Source organism: Camelina sativa, chromosome 20 (assembly GCF_000633955.1).
Source record: "Camelina sativa cultivar DH55 chromosome 20, Cs, whole genome shotgun sequence".
NCBI lineage: Eukaryota > Viridiplantae > Streptophyta > Magnoliopsida > Brassicales > Brassicaceae > Camelina > Camelina sativa.
The window spans coordinates 12,783,108-12,794,190 of record NC_025704.1 but is presented as its reverse complement, the minus strand read 5'-3'; the positions used below and the strand labels follow the sequence as shown (position 1 = coordinate 12,794,190).

Here is an 11,083-nt window from a genome sequence, read left to right as displayed (position 1 = left end):
CAAAAAAATTAGGGCATTTTTTTGTAAAATTATTATAGAGTTTTTATATATATCTAAAGATTTTTACAAAAATGTGGACTTTAATATAAGTGCAAATCATAGTTTTTGAGGTTAATTGTTAGTTTTAGTTTTGATTTTTTCTATTTTGAGGTTAATAGTTTGCTTTGTTAAACTATTAGATAAATCTTTTCATCAAAACTAATGCTTTGGCTTTGGTTTGTGTTAATAAATTTTCAAAACACTAAACATAAAGTCTTATATACCATTAGTTATAATTTTTTGGTAATATATAAAAAAGCATATTTTTTAGTTCGGCATAGGGCACTAATAATTGTCGGACCGGCACTGACATGTGGCTTGAATACTTGAGGTGTAATTTGATTTCTCTCTTCCTTTTATTATTATCCATAGGCACTGTTATATGCAGTCCTGAGCTTAGCTTTCATGTATTCACAGGGTGTTATATCAGACAAAAGTGAAGGAGAGAATAAGACTCTGTTGTCTGGTTATGTTGATATACGTTGATTGTGTGGTAGCAAAGCAACTGTGGTTCCAAAAGCCATTCCTCATGTCAACCCACTAAAAGATACTATCTTATTTTAAAAAATAAAAACCCCAGTTATATACCATCATTAGAAGGAATAATTTTAATTAAGATTCTAAAAGTTCTTATATTATAAAAAGTACACAATATATTGTTAAAGAAATATAAGAGTCTCAAAATTAAATACTACCATTGGACTTGCCCTTAGTAAGTCAGCCCTGAACCCAAGAGAAAGAGAGAAATAGAGAGATTCTAATCTAATCAGAAAGAAAGGGGAAAAAAGATTGGCTTCAAGAAGAAAACCCATACAAACTTGGGAAAGCAAACAATGAAAAGCGGAGAGAGGTTGCGAAGACTTGGTTTGGGCTCACCTCACTGACGTTTGTTTTGTTTGCGCTTCCTTTCTTTTTGCTAATTTTTTTTAATCTATGAATTGAAAAATCAATTTGTTATTATTTATCTCAAAAATCCAAGTATGCCAAATATGATGACAAAGGTGGGCGCTAAAAACAATCCATTGTGTAGCACTATATTCATGTGCCATTACCCGGAGTCATTTGATCGGTTTCTTTTATTTTTTAGTTTGTATTATTATTTATTAATCCAAAGTTCAAACAGACAAATACGAAAAGTGAGTGTTTTTTTATGACATAACAATTTTTTAGGGGGAAAATATCATTAAAATCTAGGAGTTAGCATTTTCGTTGATTTATTTTATTTGTTGAAAAAAAATCTTCATTTTTTTCTTGATTTCTATTTAAATCATGAAGTCTTGTTGACTTTGCCGTTTGAATCACAATGTTAACTGGCCAGACAAAGATATTAAACGGAGTTAATTAGGCGTTAGCAAGATCTGTTAGTTGGTAAAACGAGGTCGTTTTACCAACTAACAGATGGTAAAACGAGGTCGTTTTTTTCTTTAATTACATCCCCAAATCGAACCTGATTCTCATTTCCTCACAAAATCCTCTTTAAACGACGTCGTTTTCTTCTTTAAACAGGGTTTGTTTATAGTAGAAACTGTAGGTTTTGGGGAATGATACTGGATTCAGGGCTTTTCGTGGATTAGTATATTATAGGATTCACTAATTGTGACTTTTTTGGCGAACCACCTGTGAAATCGAATTAGAATTACTTATTGGAAATATATGATTCTTACTTGTGTTTCTTGAATTCATCATAACTGAGAACTGATTTGATTTGGTTTATCTCGAGTGGTGTTTGGAACTCTCATGTTGCAAAGCTTGTCCTGGCTGTTAAGAAAAAACACAAGTTGACTCTAATGATGTTTTGTTTCATGTAAATCTATTATGAAGAGCTTGTTGTTGTTTGTTGACACATAGATTTTGCATTTGTTATAGTTTTGTTTTGAGCATTTGAGTTCATTGTATTGTATCTCTCTCCCTGTCTATCTTTCTCATAGTCGTCTGAGACTGATTCCAGTTTTGTTCTCTTCTTTAGTTTGGATTTCAGAGTCAAAACGAGACCATTGCAATGGCACCATCACGTAACATCATTGTAGCCACTGGTCTGGTTGTTTTCGCGTCTGCAGGGTTAGCGTTCCCCTTTTACATGGTGTAAGAACCAACCCTCTTTTGTTCTCTCTCTCTCTCTCAATTGTTAGTTAGATCTTCTCCGATCATTTTGTGATATGATTATTCTCTTTTTTCCTCTCTCTCTCTCCTTTTTTGGTAGCTGCAGATCATCGAAAAAACCAGTAATTGATCCAACAAAACCATTACCTCCTCAAGCAACTTTTAGAGGACCTTACATTAACACAGGTTCACGCGATGTTGGTCCTGACCATCGAACTTATCCAAAGAAATGATCAGATCAATTCAAAAGCACGAGTTTTCAATGTGAGCGGTATTACATTCATATCTTTTTCCTAGACAATATCGTTTTTAAGTTTGTGCTCTACTCCATGTAATTTCATTACGCTTCATGTAACTTATCAGAAGATAGTTTTCCCAACCTAAACATTGAATGTAACTGAAGAAACGGCTTTCATAAACTTGATTTTGTATTAATAACGATACCTTAATTTATTACAGCCAATTTTGTTTTAGATATTTTAAGATTCTAAAGATCATTCTGATAGGTGTGAATACAAGATTCAATGATTCTCACGTTGTTCTACCAGCCAATCCGGGTCTTCCTTGCGCTTCAGGTTAATATCCATACAATGAGTCCCTGATTATATGCACTAGCTCCATCTTAACAGAGAAGAATGTAAAATTATCTATCAAAAATAATCTATGCATTATATAAATTTTATATGTTATATTCTTATATAGTATTAAAATAATTAAAATTAACTAAACAAAATTAATACAAAGAAATCCACAAAATGTTTTTGGAAAACCAACATATTTTTTAGTATACTTTTCTATCTTCATATAGTTTTCTGTCTGTTTTAATTTCATAAATATTAGTTTTATCTCATATCAAACTAATTTTAATCACATACTAAAATTCTCATTAGGTAATCAGAAATTCATTCGTATAAGCTCATTTTTAAGTTTTTTTGTGTGTTCACTTCTGATAAGTTACATGAAGCATAACGAAATGGAAGTTTAGAATTTAGAAAGTAATGAAAATTAGTATAGTTTTATTTATGTTTTGCTTATGTTTTAAGCATATTTTACTTTCTAAATTTTAAACTTAAAAATGAGCAAAACATAAGTAAAACTATACTAATTTTCTTATGAAGTAATCAAAATTTCATTTTTATAAGCTTATTGACTTAAAAATAAAGACTCCGCTCCAAGATAAGCTAGGATAGGTGCATTGCATTTTCCACCTTCCCAAACACTTGGAATTGATCGCATAACTTTGACGAAACTTCATATTACTTCCAGGAGGGTAGGTAAAGTGGTCAAGGGTTTGTTCAAAGAAAAACATTTCGATACCCAAGTCTGCCAAGTTGTTACCAATTTCTCTGTGAGTCCCTCATATGTGTACCTTAGTGTTTTTGGATAAACACTAAGTTCAGCTTCTCTAGAGTAAGGGGGATATTTGAGAAGATCACCATAAGGAGGAGGACAGTAGATGGGAGTGACATTGGGTTACGCATGGTTTGTTTGAAGAAGAAACTAGATTCGATAGAGAGAGGGGGAGAAATCAAATGTTTGATGTTTGTGTGTATGTGAATTAGTGAATATACGTTGATGTTATACTTATTGTATATTTATATCTCCAATTTTTGTTGCACGTACACCTTTTGGAATTAATAATAATGATATAAATATTTATTTTTGTTTTTAACGGCGGTCAGACATCTACCTTTTTCATTACCAAAACTAGGATATGTAATATTCTCGTCACTAGTTAACATTTTCGTGTAAGTGATGATACATTCATGCATATCAATTGCTGAAATTTTCACTTGAAGTATGTGATGGACGCGGAGAGAATCATGGATGTAAGTATATAATCATTATATATGTGTTTTTCAAGATTTAACTCTATAATCTTTTATTTTAAGAAGTTGTATATTTTTATCATAACTATTAGTTGATAAAATTTTATTTAAGATGAAAATTTTATTTTTAAAATTATTTTATCAGAAAGTTATATTTACTTATTATAATCATTTGTTTGATATTCTTACTGAGGACCACTCATCATAATATTTGTTTATGCATGTATGAATATGAATAACTGTTATGATGATTGTTACTCTTTACAATAATTTTTCATAAAAAAACTTATACTTATAATACATATAAAAAAAATTTACAAAGTTGCTTTGATTCATTATGACTTTTCATTTAATAATTTTTAACCTAGAGTTAAGTCTTTTTGCCATATTATTTTTTTATTACTAGTTTTTATTTTGATGGTTGTATTTTTTAAATTTACAGTTATATATGTTTAATTTTTGTGAAGTTTTAGCCTTTTTCTGTTGAGATAAATTTAATTTTATTATTTGACATGAATTTTCAAATTAGTTATTATTTTTCGAGGATTAATTATGAAGGCCCATTTAAGTTGTATATAGGCCCAATATAAATTTCCCAGCTCGTCACGTCCAAATTCCTCGTCGGAACTTTTCATACGCATCCGGGACTCGGTGCCCAAATTCCCAAATGTTTCACTGAGTCGACTCGGCCTCCTCCTCATATCGCAAGTGAGAGATACTCTTCTTCTTCTTCTGTATCCGCTTGCTTGCGTTCGTGGTTATGAATTTGAAAATTTTGCGTTCATTTTCGGTATTTGTGACTGATTTTGTTCGAATTGATTGGTTGAAATTATAATTCCCTATCTGAAATTTTGTGGGTTTAGGGATCTCAGATCTTCTCTTCACTTTGATTCTGAACATCTCCACGGAGTAGTTTGAATTCGAATCGGTTTGTTTTATAGTAGAAATGTAGGTTCGGATTGGTTTATTGTTTCATCGTAGAATTGTAATGGCTTTGTCGATGATAGTGGATTTTCGTGTATTAGGAAATCGAAATAGAATTACTCATTGGAGGTTTCTCTCGGAAATATCTGATTTGTGTGTCTTTAATTCATCATATCTGAGAACTGATTAATCCAGTTTATCTCGAGTGGTGTTTGGAACTCTCATGTTGCAAAAGCTTGTCCTGGCTGTGTAGAAAAATAAAAATAAAACGAGTAGTGTCAGTCTCATGATATTTCATGTAAATCGAGTATGATGAGCTTGTTATTGGTTTATCTCGAGTGGTGTTTGGAACTCTCATGTTGCAAAGCTTGTCCTGGCTGTGAAGAAATGAACAAGTAGTGTCTCATGATGTTTGTTTCATGTAAATCGATTACAAAGAGCTTGTTGTTGTTGTTGTTGTTGTTGTTGTTGTGTAGATGTTGTTTGTTAACACATGGATTTTGCATATGTAATAGTTTTGTTTGAGCATTTGTATTGTATCTTTCTCATAGTCGTCTGAGACTGATTCCAGTTGTGTTTCTGGTTTTTCTCTTTCTTGGTTGGATTTCAGAGTCAAAACGAGATCATTACAAAATGGCGCCATCACGTAACATCATTGTAGCCACCGGTCTGGTTGCTTTCGCATCTGCAGGGTTAGCGTTCCCCTTTTACATGGCGTAAGAACCAACCCTCTTTTGCTCTCTCTCTCTCTCTCTCTCAACTGTTAGTTAGATTTTCTTCTCTGATCTTTTTGTGATATGATTATTCTTCTCTCTCTCTCTCTCTCTCTCACCTCTTTTGGTTGCTGCAGATCATCGAAAAAACCAGTAATTGATCCAACAAAACCATTATCTCCTCAAGCAACTTTTAGAGGACCTTACATCAACACTGGTTCACGCGATGTTGGTCCTGACCATCGAACGTATCCAAAGAAATGATCAGATCAATTCAAAAGCACGAGTTTTCAATGTGAGCGGTATGGTATACATTCATATATCTTTTTCCTAGACAATATCTTTTTCAAGTTTGTACTCCCACTCCATGTAATTTCGTTATGCTTCATGTAACTTATCAGAAAGATAGTTTTCCCAACCTAAACATTGAATGTAACTGAAGAAACGGCTTTCATAAACTTGATTTTTGTATTGTCAAAAAAAAGTTCTGAGATATGTAATATCGAAATGACATAACTGGTGCGGACTCAAAAGTAACCCTTCATTACAGTTTTGTTATACCGGTAAGTTAGTGTTCAAAGTATACGAATTCGGTTCAAATACAACAAAAAGAAATAGACTCAATTTGAAACCTTTTGATTTTGTTTATGTTCCATGGATTTGCTAAGAAACTTTTCAAGCACAGCACCTTCTCAAAACTAAACTGCTGTTGTCAAAGTTTTGGATACTTATGAACTTAACGAATCACAAAGATTGGTTTTTACGAATTGAAACCGAGTAATATAACATTGGAAAGCTAATTAGAATTTCATAACAGTGCCACAATGAGAAACCCTAATTCCCAAATTACTTACCCAAACCAAAAGCATTAAAACCCATATTTCACATTCAGATAAAACTAGTACTTCCTCCCCACATTACAGAACCACAAAATCTAAGAACTGGTAAACTTGGTAACAGCCTTAGTCCCTTCAGAAACAGCATGTTTCGCCAACTCTCCAGGCAACACAAGTCTCACCGCCGTCTGAATCTCCCGAGAAGTAATCGTCGGCTTCTTGTTGTACCTCGCAAGCTTTGAAGACTCACCAGCAAGCTTCTCGAAGATATCGTTGATGAAACTGTTCATGATCCCCATGGCTTTGCTCGAGATCCCGATATCTGGGTGGACTTGTTTCAGCACCTTGAAGATGTAGATCTTGTATGTCTCCACGTTCTTCTTAGATCTCTTCTTCATCTTCTTGTCCCCGGCGACGGCTGGCTCCTTGGGGAGTTTCTTGCCGGCTTTTGGTTTCTTCTCTCCCGCCGCCGCGGTTTCGGTCACCGGAGCTTTCTCCGCCGGTTTCTTCTCTGCTGGTTTCTTATCTGCCTTGGCCATTTTTGAAATTAGAGCTTTTCAAGATTTTGATTTTTGAGGTTTTGGTTTTGGTTTTGATTTGATTCTTCAATCGTTGAGTCTTTGTTTGTTTTATATAGGAGAATACAAAAGAGATCTGATTGGTTGACGTACTTTAACGCGGATCAGTGACGTGGCGATGAGAGTGCTGTTAGATGTTGAGTTTTGATGAATGGATGGTTAGGATCTATTTTTATTTTAGTGCGCGAGTTTTGTAAAATTATAGTTATCCGCCATAAAGTTTAGTGAGGCGGCAATGTTTAAGAGGGAAAAAGTTTTTGCCTTTTGGCATGGATCGCTGACGTGGCTAACTTTGATCCGTCTAACATAGTATTCGGCTACGATTACATTGGCTAATAAGACTATTTTTTGGCTATTTTTTTTCATAACGCCGTGTCCAAACCACACAGTGATCTGACTAGCCCACTAGGCCTAAGCTCGCAACCAGAGATTTTTAAGCCTTCACTTAAGGGTCCCTGAAACTGGTGGTCTACGGCGCCAGAGCAAGTCCGCATGTTTTTTTGGCTATTTACGTATTTAACATTATGAAATTGAAGATTGTAGTGCATAAAATTTTTCAAATCACCAGCTTTTTAGTTATTTTGATAGATATATACATGATGATTTTTTGATAAATGAATGAATGCATAATTTGGCTTGGTTTAGTACTTAAACTCATGATACTTCTGTTTTTTATACACCATCAACTTATTGCTGATATATATATTTGAAAAAAATATAATAATAATAACCTTAAATAATGTTGCATTTAGGCATCTCCAATAACTCTCTTCATTTTCAAGGGAGAAAATCCTCAAAATGAAGATTTAAAGGTTGTTTGCTCCAACAATCAATCTTCAAAAAAATTCTTAAAAAGTAATTAATTTGCAATATTGATGTGACCCGGAGACGCGGTCGCGGTACGGCTGCGGTACGGTCGCGGCTTGAGCTCTCGGCCAACTTTCAAACGGTAGAACTTCCCTCGAGGTTCTAGGATTCGGATCTAGGTAAGAATCAAACAAGGGAAACAGAGTTTGAGGAAATTCAAGCGAGCCGTTTGGGAGATACGTCGAGAAGCCACGAACGGATCGATCGGGTGGTACGGGTGTGGAACGAACGAACGAACGGTTGCGGCGGAAATGATGGTGGAGACGAGTTGAGATGATTCGGTGGAGAATTCAAGGACTTGTGAAAGAGGACTCGAGGTTGTGAAGGGGAAAGATGGAAGCAAAGTGAGGGGAAGTACGAATGGATCGAGAGACGACACAAGAGGTTTGGCTCTCCTCTTGATACGGTCTCTAACAAGGTTGAACCCGGTTCGAGGCTTGTTAGGATTTTCTCAAGGTTCAATCCCGGATTGAAGAAAGAGAAAAGTGAGACAAGTTTCAAGAATCTCTCTTGAAGAAAAGTTTTAATTTCATACAAGTCTAAGGAGGAACAAAGCTAAGAGAGAGTTTAAATACATTAGGTCAAGTGAGGGCTTAGGGACACGCGGACTCTTAATGGTCCGCACAATCGTCCTTAGACGTGTTTCCCTTGTAAATGGAACACGTCGCCTCTATTGACTTTCAACGCTAAGCTCTCAACGTTCAAAAGCTAAAGGATCAAAGGAGAATATTCTCAATGTTTCAAATTTAAACCAAAAACTAAGAGGGAAGAGAGATAACCGCCTTGGTCTTGCGCGTGAAGCAACTTAACCTTTAGGCGTTTTGCGTTTAGCTCCATGCCTCGTTAAAACCTTCTCCGGTAAAACCATTAGGACAAACCCGGAGTAAGGAAAAAGAGTACACTTCCTTGCTTAACGACTTGATCGTCTTTACTCTTGGGTAAGAGTGAAGACTAAGCGGACTGAGCCTTCGGAGTCTTCAAGGGATGGCTAGCGTTGGACGAAAGATCGGACAAATAGGTTGAGCCGCTGCTTGGCCGTCTTTGCTGAGCTCTTGGAACGTGTGGTGGCTCCGAGAAGGATTGTTGGAACCTTGGCCGCGTCTGAAAAGGTTGTCTTGGTCGCGTCCGATGCGTCTTGGTCAGGCGTCTCGGTCGCGTCCGGCGTGTCTTGATCTTCTTGGCCGAGGTCGCGTCCTGCGATCACATCATTCCCTCCCCCTTGAAAAGGTTTTGTCCCCAAAACATCTTCGTCTTCGCCTACATCAAATGGAACGAGGTCAGTGACATTGAAAGAGGTAGACGTACCAAACTCACCTGGAAGCTCGAGTCGGTAGGCGTTAGCGTTGATCTTCTCGATGACTCGGAATGGGCAATATCCTCGCGGGCTGAGCTTGTCCTTGCGTTTTTGCTGGAACCTCTCCGGCCTTAAGTGCAACCAGACCCAATCGTCAGGCTTGAACAGCATCGGTTTACGTCCTCGATTGAGAAAGCGTGCGTACTGCTAGTTCCTTCGCTCTATATTGGCTCGAGCCTCCTCGTGTAGTGCCTTAACCATTTCTGCTCTTGCGGCCCCGTCTTGATTCTCGGCTTCATTTGGGGGTATAGGGAGGAGATCCAGCGGCGTTAATGGCTTGAATCCGTATGCGACCTCGAACGGTGACTTCTTTGTGGACGAATGCACCGCTTGGTTGTACGCGAACTCGATGATCAGAATGCACTCGAGCCAGGAGCCTTTGTTGCTTGCGATAGCTGTGCGGAGTAAGACACATATTGATCTGTTGACAACCTCCGTTTGGCCGTCGGTTTGAGGGTGAGCCGCGGTGGAGTAGAGGAGCTTCGTCCCGAGCTTTCGCCAAATAGTGCGCCAGAAGTGGCCAAGAAACTTGGGATCCCGATCGGATATGATGGTACGCGGGACGCCATGAAGCCTTATGACCTGACTAAAGAACAAATTTGCCAATTGCACAGCATCATTGTTCTTGTGGCACAGGATGAAGTGAGCCATCTTCGAGAACCTATCAACAACCACCATGATACTATCTCTATGCACCAAAAGGGGTAGGCCTAGGATGAAATCCATGGAGAGATCGATCCATGGCGCGGTAGACACGGGCAAGGGCATGTAGAGACCATGCGGGTGAGTTGTCGACTTGGAGGTGCGACAAACAATGCAACGGCCAACGTGCTTCTCCACCATACTTTGCATCTTTGTCCAGTAAAAATGTTCCTTGAGCACGGCCAAGGTCTTGGTGATGCCAAAATGACCCGCTAATCCTCCACTATGGGCTTCGCGAACAAGCAGTTCCCGGATAGATCCATTTGGTATGCACAGCCATCGTCCTCTGAACAAGAACCCCTCGTGAAGGTAGAATTCGGTGTAGATTCCCTTCCCATGGTTCTGGAAGCAATCTCCAAATTCAGCATCTCCAGCATAGGCATCCTTGATGCTTTCAAAACCCAACACTCGCGCATCCATGGTGGTGATCAGTGTGTGCCGTCTTGATAAGGCGTCGACGACTACGTTCTCCTTGCCTTTCTTGTACTTAATGACGTAGGGGAACGACTCAATGAACTCCAACCACTTCGCATGACATCTCTTGAGGTTTGTCTTACCGCGGGATGCTTTAGAGTTTCGTGATCAGTATGAATCACAAACTCTCTCGCCAATAGATAGTGTTGCCAAACCTCCATGGTACAAACGAGGGCATATAACTCCATGTCATACGTAGGGTAGTTAAGCGTAGCTCCACTAAGCTTCTCACTAAAATACGCCACCGGCCTGCCTCCTTGAGTCAAGACAGCTCTGACCACGACTCCCGACGCATCGCACTCAACTTCAAGGGTTTTGTTGAAGTTGGGCAGGGTAAGCAATGGTGCGTTCGTGAGTCGTCTCTTAAGTTCAGCAAACGCCTTGTCTTGTTCCTCTCCCCAGTGGAACTCGCTGTTCTTCTTGATCACCAAGGTAAGAGGCGCGGCCACGGTGCTGAAGTCTTTCACGAACTTCCGGTAGAAACTTGCTATGCCATGGAACGATCGGACTTGAGTGATGCTCGTTGGTGTAGGCCATTCCTCGATTGCGCGAACCTTCTCCTCGTCCACCTTAAGACCCTGCGAGGAAACAACAAAGCCTAGGAAAACCAACTGATCAGCAGCGAACACGCACTTTTTCAAGTTTGCGTAGAGTCTCTCTTTATGGA

At 38.0% G+C, this 11,083-nt stretch overlaps 2 protein-coding genes and 1 long non-coding RNA gene across 4 annotated transcripts; 2 read left to right on the top strand and 1 right to left on the bottom strand.

Moving 5' to 3' along the window:
* LOC109131381 lies at positions 2,039-2,423 on the top strand. The gene is made up of 2 exons (XM_019242278.1): positions 2,039-2,121; positions 2,246-2,423. Exons 1-2 carry the CDS (start codon positions 2,039-2,041, stop codon positions 2,370-2,372), a joined length of 210 nt encoding a protein of 69 aa, XP_019097823.1. The 3' UTR covers positions 2,373-2,423.
* Positions 4,582-6,098, top strand: LOC104770631. Of its 2 annotated transcripts, none has more exons than XR_764590.2 (3): positions 4,582-4,676; positions 5,503-5,608; positions 5,743-6,098. It is a non-coding gene; the product is annotated as an uncharacterized LOC104770631 (long non-coding RNA). The 2 variants fall into 2 exon arrangements; XR_002036924.1 differs by lacking the exon at positions 4,582-4,676 and adding an exon at positions 4,690-4,758.
* Positions 6,350-7,041, bottom strand: LOC104770630 (histone H2B.10-like). Its single transcript, XM_010495084.2, has one exon. It carries the CDS (start codon positions 6,978-6,980, stop codon positions 6,540-6,542), a length of 441 nt encoding a protein of 146 aa, XP_010493386.1. The 5' UTR covers positions 6,981-7,041; the 3' UTR covers positions 6,350-6,539.